Here is a 17877-nt window from a genome sequence, read left to right as displayed (position 1 = left end):
GTGATATTCAGACATAGTCACTGTGTGCATTTGGGATCAGGCTGACATGAATTTGTTGGTGTTGCTCTTTGTAATGACAGCAGAAAATGGGCTACTTGGTAAAGTGCTCTGTGGAACAAACTGTACCAACACAGTGTTCTGCAGAGCAGAAGATTGCATCTCTAAGGTATCACTGTCAAAAAAAAAAGCAAGTGAATAGATAAGCAATTAGACATACATGCAAACCAACAGATAAACACTTAACATTCAACTATGACCTGAACCATCTTTCTCAACTGGGATCATTACCACCAAAAGAAAGCAAACACAGCGTAAAAACCCCCCCAAAACAATTAGTCATCCTTTTATTCCCAACTCTTTTCACTCATGAGTGACCCGAACAAGACAGTGAGCAAAAAACGGACTGTGTAAAGCATTCACAGCAACCGCAAATGGAGGAAATATATTCCACGTAATGTGACATTCAGTTCAAAACACAGCCTCTTGAATTACACTATCTCTTCCAAGCACAAACTCCACTTCTTTCTTATCTGTGCTTGATAACCTTTGCAGCATTTGCAGACAATGAATTGTATTCTTTGAAAGCATGCGTTTCCCCTCTTTGGTAGAGCAAATGTAGGCACAAGCAATAACTCTGGGGGTCAAAAGTTTTCCCGATACAAGAATTAGTGACGTTTAATATCCACACAGAGCAACCACAACACGTAACTCACAACAGTTAATGGCACAAAATGCTATTTAGAAATTGGAAGGAAGCAGTATGACAGGATCACTTTTATTATATTGCCTAAGAAGTTTATTGGCCAAAACACTTTAGCTCATACCAATCATAAAACACCCCAAAATATATCTTTTCACCTGTGCAAGGCAACATTTTACTGCAATGTGATCAGTCTGTCTCATGATTTGACAATCATTTTATAACGTGTTCCCTCTACTTAAGCCTAAGTGTTAAGTAAAATGGTTCTCACATTTTTCACAACTGATTTTTGGTCATGGTACTGTTGGTTCAAACCATTTTGACTCTGCCTCTGATTGTAAAATGGGAGGGGGATTTCGAGGATTACAGCATTGCCAATTAGACATTCACCCTGGCAAGGTTAATGAAGGATTAAGCTATGAGTTGGAACCCCTTTGAAATCTTAAGACCTATCTGTCCACCAAAACACCTACAGAATAGGAATTTCTAGAACCTAAGCAGCTTTTAAACACCAAAGTCAGGTTTCCTGGAAATACCCAGATTTCTTTTTTTAAAGTGTGTAGACAGGAGTTCACGTGTAATAACATGATATTAAGACTACATACTGTACACAGTCATACACACTCGTGCATGATGACATGGAGTACAGCTCCTACCTGCACCAGATTCCATCCTTCCAAGGACTCTGCAATGATGGATGTTACAGAGGGGCAGACGCCGCCGAAGATCATCAGGTGTTTGGGCCCGTAACAAATGGCATCAAAGAAGGCCCTCAGCCCCTTGGCATTGTCGCACTGCAAACACAGAGAGAGGCGTCGTGAGCTACAGCGAGGCAGAAGATGAAGAGAGAAGATGAAGTCATGGAGAAAGGGGATCTTTGTATTTAGTTATTGTTGTAAAAACAGTAATGGTAACGGGGAAAGGAAGTGATAAGTCAAATGTAAAACAATGTAGCTCACAGGCTGCAGGAGCGTTCCCCTGCTCCAGCCCAACGCTGCAAAATGCAGCCATTTTACGTCACTATAGCAACAAGAGGAAAAGATTGTGTGAAAGGAGGAGAGAGAGAAAAATGAGCAGAGAGGGAAAAACACTGTGTAGGTTTCAATTGATTGTTATATGAACTGGCTAACCGGTTTTGCTGCGATTCTTTGATTTCCACAGTTGTAATGATATTCCTATCAGCAGTAAACACTCCAAACCTCAATCTTCTATTATTGCTACTCAATTCAGAGATGGAGTGACTGACTGGCAGGTGGTGTGTGTATATGTCTGTATTTGTTTCCTCTGACACAGTCCATCTTATCCGGAGAGTCATTTGACCTTGTTAGCCATCAACCAGCTACTGAATGAAATTTTCCACTGAGCAAACGCGCTCCACAACGCAGATTGAAAAACTGAAAATCGAATGTGAAGGAATGAGATTTCTAACCCACAAATGCTTTGATACGTGAACAAGGCTATTAAGTTGTGTTGCAGGTGTCATGGCTTCACTTTACGTGATCATTTCTGCCCTTGTATCCATGGTTTCTTTCTTCTTTTTCCCTTATTTTTGATAGGAACATGATAATCTGGGACACCTCAAATCATTTGCCAGGTCAAGCTGCAGTGGAGGACACAAACAACTTCCTTGTAAGTCGCACCATCAACTGCTGGACCAACATTCTTGCATTCAGTAGGATTTAATCATGTGCTAGGACCAACTCAGACTCTTTTGTTGCCTTTGTTGTTTTTAAAGTAGATGACAGTTAACTGGTAGAGATACGTTTTCCTCTATGCATCCCAGTAGAGAAAAATCCATGCTATAATGGCGGTCAAAAATAGACACAATTGCAAATATGCCTCGAGTGAAATGAGAGGGAGAAGATGTGATTAGACACAGTGGGTATTTCTTATCCTCGCAATACAGCTGAATGAAACAGCAGGCTATTAAAGAAAATATTCATTTCCCTGCATCTGGCCATAACAAGGTGGGCTGGTACTGAAGGATTGTGACTTTTAATTGGTTACCAAGCAACATGAAAAGAAATGTGGGCAACTAAACTTGTCATCATGAGCACAATAGGGCTTGGAGATACAGTAGGCTTAAGCTGATTTATTATGAGAAGTGACAATGTACTGTAGGTGGCAAAGAATAATGTTCTTTAGTCTTTCTGCACCAAATAAAACTGTCTTGCAACAACAGCACAGTCTACTTGTGTACAAGTACATGTGCATACATATGCATCAAAGTGCATTGGTTAAGACAAGAGCATGTTAACGTAGCCTCCATGTTGTCACCCACCAGATTATGAACTCATATTCTGAATCCTCAGTTTTAGCATTGAGTCCAGAAGAGAAGATATTTGAGAATATCAACAAATATTTGAGTAACATCTGACTAAAACACACAAGTTCTTTGTTCATGCGTGTTTCTTTGCCCGAAAACTCCTCTTGGACCAGCAGGAGCTAATAGTTCTTATCTAATTCAAATATTATGACATAGTCATGTTGCCTAGCTACCACCTAGCACCAGACTAAGATAATAGATCATAAGGTGGTATGTATGAGGTATATTTTCCGCATTTACACACCTGTTACACTTTATAAAAGTATCCTATCATTTTAACTTCATAAAAATCAAATCAAATCTATATCTACTATCTAGGTTGAATTATGCATGATATATTAGCAACATGCTAAAATGACCCCCCCAAACAGATTTTTTGCACAGTCCTTTTGCACAGTTAGTTAAATGCTAGTATTTGTAGCTATATTAAAACCACACCAGAAAGCAGTACAATGTTCACATAGGTGAGGTGATACCTAGCAGGAGAGCGATCATTTACACTTACAGTTAAACAGCTGTGTCCTGATAAGGGTATAACAGAAAAACTTGCCTCCTTATAAAGGTGACACAAAGGGGGATATTAGCTGTAAAACCACAGCTGCTTTTGTGCCATGCTGTCAACATTTTTATTTCTGCTTCGAATTAAGAAGTTTGATCTGGAAATCTGTGAGGATTTACTCTTTTTTTTGGAGTGGGCCTCAGTTTGACTTTGGAGGAACTGCAACCACCGTAAAGCATGGAGAAGGAAAACTGTGAAAGAAACAAACAAACAAAGAACATTTCTAAATTGCTTCTCTTTCCTAGCTATCACAAATATCCAAAGATCTTGCAAACTTGCAAAATTAAGCAGCTGGGACTAAAGAGTGTTTTGGATTATTGCTTGATCAATGGCTTAAACAATTACATGACTTAAGCGATTGATTGAGGCTTGTTTCTCTTTCAGCAAATTACTTCATCAGCTGATCATTCAGCTTTCCACTTTTCATTTATGTGCTCTTAAATCTGAAGGCCATGCATGCCCGCAATCTACTGTGCTCTGCTCACAGAGCCTTGACCAGTGTGTTGTCATGCCAACGGCGTGACTATTCACACTTTTGTGCGCTAGATGAGTGAGGTGCCGCGGCAGGGCCGTTGTAGCAACGGCTATATTTAGTCTCTCGTTAGGTAGCACAACGACCCAGACATTAATCAATACTTATTCATCTCCAGCAACACCGTAGAAGTTGGACAGACAAAGCAGGATAAACAGGAGAGGCAGCCGAGTATAATAAGCCACAAAGAGTAACGACACAGTGAAAGTGATGGTGGGTGAAGCAAGCAGTTGAATAGAGGGTGAGAAAGACAGGAGAGAAGAGGTATAAGCCTGATATTAGCCATACACTAATAAAGCATTCAACCAGTGTTATGAGCCTGCCCTCCATTATAAGCTCACAATAGAGTAATTCGTGAGCGTGAGATTCATTCACAGGCTCTCTGTGATGCTTAGAAGTCACACAATGCACATTTGCCTACAGTCCATTAAGTAGGGAAAAAGTAAATTTAAATGTCAAACCTAAAGTAGTTTTTAAGTGATTATATTTAAAATCTTTGAATCTCATAATGGCATTCGTTTCCAATACACAACCATTTTCTCTGTGCACAACTCTGTTCTATAGTGATGATTTTTTCGAGGCTTTCTAATAGGTTACAAACAGGTTTTGGTAGAGACGTGGCACTCAAGGACTCGTGAATAGAAATCTATCAGAGAACACTGTAACAGCAAAGATGGCGGCTATCCAGCCCCTGCCCCCAAAGAGTCACTCATTTTGTTGCATAGACCAACGGTGGTGGTCCACAACTTTGCATATCCACTTGTTAGCATAGTGTCGTACTTCTCATGGCTTACTTACACTTAAGAAGCCTAATTAACTGTGCTCATGAATAGCACAGCATTTCCCCTTTTTCTGCGGAAAAGTGTTTTTTCAATCCGTTTTCATTCCACAGACACTGACATTTCACATTTTTTCAGGTAGGGTGTTTAAAATAAATTCCCAAATAACTGCCCAGAGGCATTTCAAAGATGGCTGCTGAGTGCTGAGACTTGCTTCCACCAGGACTTGGATGGAGTCTGTATCTTTGATGCTAGTTTATTCTAAATAGGGTAAAAGCTGTCACAGATATCATTCTCATGTAAAACATACATAAGCTCCAAAACTGCTACAACGGGAAAGTATAGCAGCACTTAACTCAGTAGGAGAGCAGTAAGAAATACTACAGCACTTTATTTCCCTCTCCTCCAGTCTGAAATCTAATTCCTGGCATTTGGAGGCCATTCGGAGCAGATCGATGGGGTTAACGTCCGTAGTAATCTGTTTGACTGCCTTGGGAGACAGCCAAGGAAGGTTTGTGTGCTGTTGGTGTTGGGTGTGGGGTGGGGGTTAATGGCAGAAGAACCTAGAAATGGGACTCAAGGGATGCATATCAGTCTGATCACAGAATCGTACAACATGCGCCCTTCGTACACAGAGCGTTCTCACTCCCGAGGCGTAACATGTCGACGTTTTGTCACGTCCCGCGGCGTTCCTGAGGAACGCGAAAGGAGACCTTCGGCGTTCTTATGGTACGCGGCGGGTTATGGCTGGAATCCAGTGCAATGACGCTCCCGCGGTAATAGACGTTCCAGCCCTGTATTCCAGCCCTAAACCTAACCTTATCCCTAGCCCTGACCATAACCTTATTCCTGACCTTAACCAGGACTTTAATGATGTTAAATAGCGTGTTTCTAAGCGATTTGAAGAAAAAGAGCGAACATGTGTAGGTTCAGTCCAGACGGTTCTCATATTCCCTCTTTTTCCGAGGTCGTCATTTAGGAACGTGGTGGGTAGCCGAAAACGTAATATGGTGACGATTTGTCACCTAGCGTAAAATGTTACGCTTTGGGAGTGAGAACGGGTTGGTCGTACAGCACAAACACGAAAACCTCACAGGTGTTTGAATTCACTTGCTGGATTTAGAAAATATTTTTAAAGATATATAAATAGTCTGAGTTGTTGCATTTGTTTTTACAAAAATCTTCTCCCTCAGATTAATATTTAAGATTTCAGTGCGATGAGATTGCACCACAACCCTTCCATTGACAGTATATTACAGAAAGACCAGTTTATTTCAAATGCTCCTCAACACTATTGTCACTACTGCATCTCCTCCACGATGACCTTTACACAAAGCTACTGATATTCATCCTTGTTGTTCAGTGTACAATGACATTAACCTGCTGCTATTGTGCTAGTAACAAACTAAAGTCAATTAGCCTGTGAGGAAATAGCCTCTCCGTGTGTCATGGTGAAATACATTTTTACTTGTTCCATGTGATAAATTACATGCATCATTTAATTTTAATCAAAACCTTGGGTAATAGCACGCCTTTAAAGATGAGCATGCATCAATGCCTGTTTATACCATAATCCAGCAATAGTTACAGAGCATTAAAGGAAGTATATAACATCCTTTTAAGGCACTTTACAATATGATTCCAAATGCACTTAATAAACCTTAATAGAAAAAAACTCAGGAATAATTTAAAAAAAAGAAGATCACTTTTGGGGACTGTTTTTTTAAGGCTCAGCAATTACTCAAATTCCTAAGTGATAATTAATTACTCCTTAATTAATTTCCACAGGTAAATTAACCTGCCCTCCCTACGAAGAGCCAGCCACATTTCTACAAGCATAATAAGCTAAACGCTTGAGAGTGAAATTTTCCAACTCACTGTCACTACACGCAGGAAGACACTGCAGAGGCCACCAAGGTGTATCTATGCTTGTCGTCTGTAGGTGTGCATATGCGTGTTTTTGAGAATAGAACAAGAGCTGATCAGAGCACCAGGCTGGAGCTAACCATGATGAAATGCCTTGTTAACGCTCCAGAGGCAGCTGCACCTGTCCCTCATCTAATGGCAATTTACTGAACCCAAATCAGCAACCTGAGGCCCTGTATAGCACATTCACATACATGCGAGGGCGAGTGATAAAGACAGAGGACAATAGAGAGAAACAGAGAGGGAAGAGCCTGATCTGATGTCAGAAGCATTCTGCTCTGCTCTGCTCATACTACTGCTCATTTTTTCCTGACAAGGTCAACAGCACAGGTGATCATTGACAGCAAACTCCCACCTCAGAATATATGGCTTTATGAATTAAGTTTATGCACATGTTATTACAATAGCATCATGCATATTTCATCAGCGGTTGCCTGATGACTGAACTGATTTTTTTTCATTGTTCATGGTTTCCTAGAGGTTGAAAATGCAACACCCTCAACCTCTGGGTGACCAGTTTTTCTGTCTCCAAAGAGTCACATACCAACTTGGACAGGCTGCAATCTATCTCAGACAGATCAGCAAAGGACTGCAAATAACCATATATAACAAGGGACTTGACCCAGCTTCCTGACAACTGGTTGAATTCTGGTTACAGTACTAGTTATAGTCCTAAAAGCAAAGTTTTCTGTCAAATCTCAGCACGTTGTCACTGTCACATCTGCATCACAATGGCCTTTACACAAAGCTACTGATATTCGTCCTTGCTGATCTCTGTACGATGTCATTAGCCTGCGCTATTGTGCTTCTCATAAACTACACTCACTCAATTAGCCTGTGAGGAAATAGTCTCTCTCTCTGTGTCACGGTAAAATGCATTTTTACTTGTTCCATGTGATAAATTGCATGCATCATTTAATTTTAATCAAAACCTTGCATAATAGCGTCGCAGCCTGTTTACGCCATAATCTGTCGATAGTTACAGAGGGTTAAAGCAAGTATAATTCAGAGCTGGACTCTTAGTTAGTTGATGTGAACTTTTGGTTATTGTGAATTTCTGTGTATTTAGACAGCAGCACATTCGCGATTTGCAGTATTATCACAAATCCTAACGTCAATGTAAAATGACCCTATTCAACCTCAAATCAACAGCACACTGAGAGCAGACTGACTCCATGTCAATTCTATTTTATTGCCATCTCGATGCATCAAAATTGCTTGGAAGACAGCAACTAGCTGTGAGTGTTTAAAGCAAACATCTCAAAGGCAGCATGGTCGCAATTTCACTGCAAGCTCTCGCAGAAATTTTGATTGTGCATTTTGGTCTACAACCACTGTTTTTCTTAGTGTTACTGTAGCATGCTGTTGAAGTCCTTTTAAAGGTACACAGATACACATCCACCCTGCCTGCCTCATGCAGCATGCTTTCCTGTCCATCCAGCACTGGCACAGCACATGAAGCTGGACTCTTGTACCAGCTGCCTCCTGCACACAATCCACACTGAATTACTTTCACATCCCCGAGCCAGGAGAGGAAATGTGCGCCAGGATGAATCCAGCGATTGCTAAAACATATGCTTGGCATTATAAAGCCCTATAGAGTTAGCACCCAATAGGTCAGATCTAAAGAAGATTATCTCTTTCACCATGTACAAACCCAACTAATCCTCTAAACTGTCATGGCTGTCAATACCAGCTACCGTCGGAAGAGGAGGAAGAATCACGAGTATGGACTGCTGCACTGAATTAGTCTGCAGCAGTCCAATGAAGGCCTACAATTTCAGCATAAAGACAGTGACGGTATAATATCTTCACCACATGCTACTTTGAGTTCATGTGGTGTCATTTAAGGTCAGTGTTTCCTGCTGCTTATCTCTCCAGGATACATCTGCACCTAAGATCTTCAAGAAGCTAGAGCGATTTGTTCCCCATCACTGAACTCTTGGGCAATTCAGAGGTCCACTGGGGTGTAACACATCACCCACCATGCCTCCTTTTCTTTCTCTTTCTTAAATGACCAAGGGAAGATAAGGCTGACAGGTAATTCACAGTCTTAGGGAGCCAACAGACAAAGCTTTCGTTCAGATACTTGGAAAAGTGCTACAAGAAAGTGAAAACAGGGGGAACAAGTGGAGAGAATGAAGATGACTTCAGTATGCTGCAAGCATAGGCAAGACTCCTTGTGGTAACATTTAAACAGCAGGCCCCGGAGTATCCGAACAGAGTACACATTGATTGAGTGAGAGTGGATGAAGTAAACTGAGAGCAGGAAGGAGTGATGGAGTTGGGCTTTTTTTCCCCCTCAATCTGTTCCCTTAACAATGCATGCCTGCAACACACAGGGAAAAAAACTGAGGCACCCACTTCTTGTCTGGGGAGAGACTGGCCTTTAAAATCCACTGCTAGAGACTGACTGGGCTGCTCAAGCTGATAGTTGTTTGCCCTCCATCTCCTCCTCTCTCTGTGCCGTCTGGCTCTTGTTATTGCAGTCAATCTATCTCTCGCTTTCTGGAGAGCTCAGATGGCCACCAGGATAACCATGATGGCATGTTGGAAGCCTCTTTAGTGGTGACAAGTCTCTTTCGCTCTTTTTCACTTTCCTTCACTCCCACACACAAAATTCTCCCTCTGTGCTCATGCTCATCCTCAAACAAAACCAACTAGATAAATTATCATCCTTACCTAAATTTCATGCAAAATTTTAATCTCTGACAAACAATAACACGCACATCTGCTCACTCACGAATCAGAGAAAACCTCAAATTGGCCAATGGAACTAAAATCAGAGTGAACACATTGCACCTTTATTAGCAATCTGAGCAGAGCAGAAAGCAGACGCTGTGTTAAGCCTATTACAGGCTGTTGTGCTTTGACAAGGCCTGACAACAGCTGGAACATGTTGTGCTGCCCAGTGAGAGGGACAGACCAAAGTGAAATCCACCTCAAATGATTAGTCCCCGAGGAGGTGATGGATGCAGATGAGATGAGGGAGGACTGAGGGAAAAAATCAAACTTTTTCTTTTTCATTATGCAGTTTGTTTACAGGGAAAATGTGCACAGATTTTAGGGCGCTAATAACAACACAGAGCTATTTCCTTTTGCTACTTTGTAGTTCAATAAAGGATTTTAAATATATGTATAATATTTATAGCGCTGTGCAAAAGTCTTAAGCCACCCCTAGTTTCTCTAATTATTGTTAGAAAATGCAAAATAGGTTCAACCATTGCAGACATACATAGAAGTCTCTTGTAGTTTCTTTAAGTAGACTTCAGTACTCCAGGTGTCTTGAAAGACATCCCAAAGCTCTTCTTTGTTTCGCAGATAGCTGTAGACAAATACATATTAATGATCATTCCAACCAAAAACCTGTTGCCGCTGATTTTATGTCTTTTCTTCTTAGCCACCCTTCCACTGAGACCATTTCTGATGAAGTTTCAGTGAGTCATACATACAAAATGAAGGGCAAGATGCATCTCTCAGATCCTATGTTAGGGCTTCGCTGGATTTCTACTTATTATTTTGTAAGGACATGACTTTCAGATACTGTTCATCTGCTGTAGATAGTTTATTAGGCCTGCCGCTTCTTTGTCCTCCACTTGAAATGGGAACAAATTTTGTGTTTTTGTCAAATGCATAAAGATATAATGGGTTTTTAGCGAAATTGTCTATTATATATAGACATATTACTTGTTTTCCTAATAAGCTAGGCGCCTTTTTTATGCTTGAATCCTTTACAGATCAGTTTTAAGTGGCTTGACAAACAAAAATCATTCTTTTAAAAGTGGTCAGGTAAAAAAAAACAGATGAATGTCCACGGAGACACTCTGGAAGACCTTGAGAAATCCTGGAGACCATTTTTTTAAATTAAAAAAAAATCTGTCTCCATGGAAGCAAAATATAAACAACTTCAGGGTGACTGAAGACTTTTATACAGTACTTATGCTGAGTGATTGGCCAGTTCATGCACATAAAAATATATTATTTTTGTCCTGTTTTGAATTCTATGTATAAATTTCATTCACTATATATGTGTTATCCCTCAAAATCAGGGAAAAGAGTATGATGGAAAATACAGTGGTATTACGCACTTTTGGACTCAAGGTGAGCACTCAAAGCACTTTCAATTAAATAAGTGCTTTTTTTCTATGCCTAAGCACTTTTAACTTAAGGTTCACGCATCCATCACACCAAGAATACTTACCTAAAGATACTTGGGCATGCAGGCTGGTGCCCCAGCTGAAGAATCTGCTAAATAGTAAAGGAGAAGAGTAATATGGATGAAGAGTGTGAGGAAGAAAGAAGGAGGGAGCCCATTATCAAGTCAATTATTTTGTGGCCCCCAAAGACCCTTCACTTTGTCCCATGGATGAATTCAGTAATGCAGAGGAGGTAAAAGAGAAAGAGGTGGAACAAAGGAGGACAGTTCTGGTTAACAGTGCAATATCTGTCCATTCTTACGGCAGAGAGAGGACATCCCAGCAAATTTGGTAACACTTCTTTTTTAGGGGAGGCGGGAGAGGTTCTCTGCTACAAATTGCACCATGCTCAGTTTTGGATCAGGGCATTTCTCGTATCAGCTTTTATTTGTTTTATCGCTGACAGCACAACCTAAAATGAACTCCACATGAAAAATTGTCAACTGAAAAAGCCTGTAAAATGAGCACATAAAATTCCTCATATATGTCTTGTCAATTGGGGATATTAAAGCTTTATGGACAACAACTGTGTGAAAGTATGAAACCAATCCAATCCCAGTGCCTCAGCCTCGCAATCTTTATGAATCTCTCAGAGCGAAAAATTTACAAGTCCTCCTGGATGTTGCTGCCCTTTGCTTTCAAACGTTTCACATTTAAAAGTCCCTGCCTCCACTTTTATAAGCCCCCTCCAACGTATTTACCTCATATAATGCTGTCTGCAAAACGTGCAGACCGTCACTCGCTTTCACTCATTAGATAAGGAAAAAGAGGTGAAATACCACTTTGAAAAGATACACGAACAAGGCGGTCTGCATCAATTCAACTGCCCAATAGACTATGACCTGGAGAGTGAAGCTGAAGAGCCAGGTTTGATGTTTTCCATAGTTTAAATGTAGCAGTTAAGTTAACAAGCCACCAGAAAACTTCTAACTTATACAAATATATGGCAATGTTTAAAGGTTAGTCAGTCCTTCTGTATGACAATGTATTGCTAAATGTCAAATAATTTCTGTGTATTAATTCTGTTTTGTTCAACTAATTAGCCTATTTATCAACTCAACTTATGGACATTAGCATGACAGCCAAGGTTTTGTGGTTAACACTGCTAAACTACACTTTCTAAGAAACTATAGAATACTGTATCTAAAGTGCAAGTTACTGTCAATATGATTTTTTTACCGGACGTGAAAACACATGGTGCAAATTAAGACACTTCAGACTACTTCAGCAATTTATTAAAGAAGGGTAAATTAGATTTATCAGCCTGGTAAAAATGCAGGGTTGCAGTCAAATAGTCAGTTTTGGTTAGGAAGGTCCCTAACTGGGTGAAGTGACCTGGAAGTACCTGTGTGGCAGCTACGTTAAGAGCTAGTATCATTCTGTTAGTGCACAGTGTTACCTCCTTAAACTTAGGATACACTGGATCTTTTATGAAAGGAAAGCCGATAACACTGTACTTCATGCTGAAGCTAAACACCATCCAACCATTGTGAAAATCAAAAACTCAACAGGGATCATCATGTGATGTGCTTCTTCTTCTTCTACCATAAATAAATCGATGTGTCTGGTAAGCTTAATGTTGCCCTTTTTAAAGTTACAGTCTTGGCAATGAAGTGACACGTCTTTCATTCATCTTTCATGGACATTTTCTATCAGGGTTAAGAAAACGTAGGAAAAAAGACAAAGGAAGTCATTATTTTGACTATTCGACCACAGCCCAGATCTTTCTAACTCAATGTCTCCTAGTTTGAGATAACCTTTGTGACACCACCTGGGTTATTCCGGAAAAAGCTGCTCCAGAGCCAGACTAAAATCAGTTCAGGAAGAATAGAGTGGGTAAATGGTTAAATGATGCGAGGAAAAACAGGGGAGTTCAAAACAGTTCATGCGCTTTTCTTTTCTGCAGCTTCACCTATCACGATTTTGACACGATGTTTTCATTAATGTCTAACATGTGACCCATAATGGGAATTTACTCGCAATTTAGTTTAGCTTCGTCTCTTCGAAAGGCACTTTTAATTATTACACAAGTCGTGTTTAAGACTCTGTGTCCAGATGACATTGCCAGTAGTCCTTCCTATTACTTTACTACTGGTTATTTCACAGCTGCCCGTCGAGCGAAGAAAGATGCAGACATTACTGTTGACATTTAGTCAGGCCTCAAAGGACAGACAATGGCAGATTAGTCATCCTACTCCAAATTACGAGGACCATCTACTGACAACTTTTTAAAGAAGAGTCAACTTTTTATTCCACGGAAGACAGATGGGAGTCTGGCAAGTGTGGGCATAAGTGTAGTGTAGAGCTGGATTCAAAAAACTGTGTGTGTGTGTGTGTGTGTGTGTGTGTGTGTGTGTGTGTGTGTGTGTGTGTGTGCCTAGTACAATAGAGCAGAACACAGTTCAGGCTGTCCCTCTCTGCAGCCTAAGGATCCTTCTGTCCACGCACATCAATCTTGTTACAGCACAACGCCGCCTCCCAGGAATCCTGGCCTTGTATATTTAAGACCTATCTTTCATTCTTTAAACTTTTCTCCTCCACCAAGTCTTCTTTCACGATCTCATTTTCATCATCATTTTTTTATCCTCTCTTCTCTTTTTCTGTCTTACAGTTTCTCACATCTCTAGTCCTGTGCCACCCGCTGCTCTCTCTGTTTCAACTATCGCACGCAACCGCTCGTCGGCCCCTTCCCTCCCTCTCTCCTCTGGTCTCCAGGAGGTTTAAAGTTATTAAGGGTCACGGCTGCAAGCGTTGCATCATTAACGCATCTTGTCTAGATGTCAGCGTTGCAGTTTTCTGCTCGGTCCAATTAGTTTTTTAGTTAATCACCTAACCTTATTTTTTCAAAGGGTGTTTTGAAAGAGCGGACTGGTGTAATATGGAAAGCAAATGTGCTTATCAATCATCAGCATTAGTTAAGAACTGATTAAATAGTCGGTGGCAGGAAAGCACAGAGGACTGCAGATTGGTTGTTGAATGTGATGGATGATGACATCTTGGTGAGAGGGAGAAAATAGAGATGTGAAGCGCAGCATGCAGAACGAGTACGAGGGATTTCTAACTAATCTTAACACCTTTACCGATTTTTTGCTTTACCAGAATGAATGTTGTTATTAGCTCAAAAAATGTGATTTTTTTAAGACCAAGTCATTACTGAGCCTCTAGCACATACTAGCACACGTGTACTCCCTGTCACTGACACATGCAGACACACACTCGCGCACACACAAACAACATGAGCCCTGGGCTTCATCAACCAGTGCATATTTAACCAAGCTGGGGGCCATGCCAACAGTGTCCACAAACAATCATCAATCATGAGGAGCAACGCACAAACACTCACACATGCACACGCATACACACAAACCATCCAACCAGGTGGTCGACTATTGTCTCACAATGGCTAATTTCCGGACCAAATAAACACTCCAGTTAAAGACACTGACTGTGAGCGCTTGTCTTTTCTAATGAATCGCTTATTGACTAGCCTCCATTGAGGTGACTGGAAAGCCACTGGAGACCCGACCCCTTCTCTCGCCCTACAGGGTGACAGTGAAGCAGGAATGTGACAGCCCGAGCACTTGGACAATGCCGTCTGGTTTGAGAAGCTGACGTACAATACTGTGTTTCCATAGCTACCAAGAAAAAGAGAGAGGGGTGATGGGAAGAGGAGGGAGAGAAGGGCCTAGACTGCAAAGGAAAATTAATTTATGTACAAGGCCATGTCACAAAGAAAATTGCATTTTTCCCTTAGATGGGGACAGAGGAAGAAGCAGTTGTTAGCCCAGTGTGTGTGTGTGTGTGTGTGTATGCACCTGTCTACAGCCAGCCAGATGCCATCTCAGTAGATTGTGGGCAGAAGTGTTGCAGGATGTCAGAAGGCTCTTATTACAAAGGCTTTTAAATAAAACAGGCTGAATGGCTTGAACTAAGCTCCATCCAATGAAGCAGGACACATACTTTAATGCAAAGTAAAGGGAGAAATTTAAGCAGTGAAAGCACGCTCTGGTTACTCCGTACTTTATGTATGTGCGACCGTGTGAAAGCCCTTGCTCATTAACACCAGCAGGCAACAAAAAAAAAGTGCACAGGGGCGCGCACACTCTGAATACATCACTGTGTCATACACACAAACAGAAAGTGAGAGAAAGATTTTCCTCCTTTTTTGTGCCATGACGACTCGTCTGAATTCCATGGCTCTCTAAGTAGGTCATGCAGCGTTTTCAGAGTTCCACTCCTCCCCACGCTGCATCAAAAATGCATAAATCCCTGCACATTCTCCTATAGCACATCTTTAGTGATTCTAATCCCATCAAAGGTGGTTCTGCTGGTATGTAAACACAACATGGGATAAAAATGCAATCTCTGGCGGTTACATTCATGATGGCTCCTCATTTTCTGGAGGATGTTTATGAAGTTATAGTGCAGTTATAATCCGTTTAGTGAATACGTGCCGGTGTGAGTGAGCTTGTAAGAAATGCGCAGTTTAGCTCAAATCCAGCTAAAATAAAAGCGAGAGAATTATTTTGTTTCGTATCAACAAAGCTGGGCTGGTTGGCGATGCTATCTCTAAAGATACACTCTACTGCCAGATGAGCTGAATGACTTGAATAGTGAGGTTACAAAGTGAACACTGGTGAGATAAGTGCCGGCATGCCTCCTGACAATAGAGAAGCAATCAAGACATGTTACCTTTGCACAGTGGGGCAATGTTACAAGGACTTTTGTAAAGGCTTTATTACCGTACATCCAAGAATTAAATTAAGGACACGAAATTCTACTGAAAGAATGTAATGTTCCCTTTATAAACGCTCTGAAAGCACATTTCGTTTAGAGATTCACAGCTATGTTTCCTGTCAACCGAGCATTCTCTCCGCCTCACTCCGGGTATTGAGTTCATCCATAGATTAATAATTGAGTAGATCACAATTATAGTCTCCCTCTGTTACATCCCAATCTCTGACCACTGATCCACCCAGGGGACCACAAATGACAGTCATCGGCAGTGACTCTTTGTAACTGCATCACTGCATGCGTGTGTGCGTGTGAATTACTTAAAAGAGAGTAAAAGGGCTAATTTTAAATTGCATGTAAGAAACCACATAGAGGACAGCTTTTAATGCAAGACTGGAAAAAATAAACGAGATAAAGCTAATCAATTCATCCAGTTTATTTCTAATAACTGTGCATCTGTTTATAGTGAGTCTTGCAGTTTAAGTCGTTTTGTTTTGACAAAAAGAGAGAGAAAAGAAAATCTCTGAAACATTTGCAATGTCTCCTTCTGAATCCTTGGCAAGCTGCTGCATAACAGGGAAATTTATCAGATGTTATGGTCGTGTCGGTGCGCAAGTTAAAGTCAGTCGGAAAGATGGCAGAGAGGATGGCCTTTAACACTGTGGTATTTCACGTCACCGTGTGCCCAGGTGATACGTGTCTGTCAGCTGCTCAGAAGCTCTACCCCAGCAAATATAGGCCCTAGGGGACCTGTGTGGGGGAACTGTGGGCAGACCCACAAGACCCACAGTGGGCAGCCCACTCTGTGCCCGAGGACTGAGATCACATGTAGGGCACATCTGGGCCCTGTATATATTATAAAATGATACAATTGCTTCACAGCCCTAACTGCTACGTGGCTTTTAGAGTCTCGGAGAAAGAAAGAGGTGTGTTGTTCGTTATAAGGTGGAGAAAAGCTCCCAACGACCTTACCGTGCACCTAATCTACTCGGAGGTAAGTGTACGGCAGGCTGAGTTCTTCCTCAGCATTATATGAGGTAACTAATATGTACCAACAGGTCCGATGGAGTGATGAATCCTAATTTCAAATATTTGGTTCAATTCTGCTGCAGCAGCTGTTACAAAATAGGTACAACAGTGAGTGTCTACAGCCATCTGTAAAACACAGTGGAGGCTCTGTCATAGTTTCGGGCTGCACGTCAGCCAGTGCTGTTGGCCGTTGTTTAAAATTGTTAAAATTCTGAATGCAGAAAAGTGCCTTTAGAATTTAATCCACCATGCAATAGCATCTGCAAAGAGTCTGATTGCAACGACTTCTATTTTTCATCAAGACAATGCTTCCAAACACATCAGCAGTGCAGTAAAAGCACACCAGGATAGAAAAACACACAGTGGACCACTATTAGTCATGGATCGGCCTCCCCAGAGTCTGGACCTTAACATTACTGAAGCAGTGTGAGATAATCTTGATGGAGATGAGTATAAAAGACAGCCAACATCCACAGAAGAGCTTTGAATGTTCTCCAAGAAGCCTGGAGACATGACAGAAACACTTTTCTAAGAGAGTTCAAGCTGTGTTAAATAATAAAGTTAGTCATACCAAACATATATATATAAAAACATCCCTTATATGCTGTATTTCCAAGTAACTTTCCACACGTTTCAATAAATCACTGCACATGTTTTCCCATCACTGAGAGCGAGGTTTTTCACAGTACTGTTTCAGTACTGGGTGCAGTTTGAGACAGTGCAGGAGAATTATTTCTCGTGTCATCAGAACCTCTTTTTTTTGCCAGACCTATTAGATCCAAACTAAGTAAATGTTAAAAAGTGCAATCTATGCACACAGTATTTCGCTGTAGTCCTGAAAAGATGCATTTTTGAAACTCCAGTTGAAAATCAGAAATCTGCCACAGCACAAACAATCACTGTCTTCCTGCCAAAGGTGGAGATAAAAGTAAAGAGAATATTTTTGGTAAAGTAGAAAACTACAGGTATCCTCTGGGGATTCGTATCTGTCAGAATATCAAAATTTTATATTAATAAAGTGCACAAATGCTGTCAATAAGAATACACTGTAAGAGGCTAGGCTTAAAGACAGGCTTAGGGCCAGCATCGAATGCCA

The 17877-nt window shown here is 41.0% G+C and overlaps 1 protein-coding gene and 1 long non-coding RNA gene across 2 annotated transcripts in view; one reads left to right on the top strand and one right to left on the bottom strand.

Annotated features, from left to right (window-relative positions):
* Positions 1 to 17877, top strand: part of LOC146643934 (uncharacterized) — a 99141-nt gene that overhangs the window by 31766 nt on the left and 49498 nt on the right. The window contains exon 2 of the long non-coding RNA XR_014909386.1: positions 2257 to 2329. This is a non-coding gene — a long non-coding RNA (uncharacterized LOC146643934). The remainder of the gene's footprint in view (positions 1 to 2256; positions 2330 to 17877) is intronic.
* The window catches only part of gabbr2 (gamma-aminobutyric acid (GABA) B receptor, 2), a 208791-nt gene that overhangs the window by 157126 nt on the left and 33788 nt on the right, over positions 1 to 17877 (bottom strand). The window contains exon 2 of the mRNA XM_085396781.1: positions 1357 to 1494. Within this exon, the coding sequence (XP_085252907.1) occupies positions 1357 to 1494 (138 nt within the window). The remainder of the gene's footprint in view (positions 1 to 1356; positions 1495 to 17877) is intronic.

Source organism: Rhamphochromis longiceps, linkage group LG22 (genome assembly GCF_057381845.1).
Source record: "Rhamphochromis longiceps isolate RC_006_pf linkage group LG22, R_longiceps_female_GT1.1, whole genome shotgun sequence".
NCBI lineage: Eukaryota > Metazoa > Chordata > Actinopteri > Cichliformes > Cichlidae > Rhamphochromis > Rhamphochromis longiceps.
This window is presented reverse-complemented; position numbering and strand designations above follow the sequence as displayed.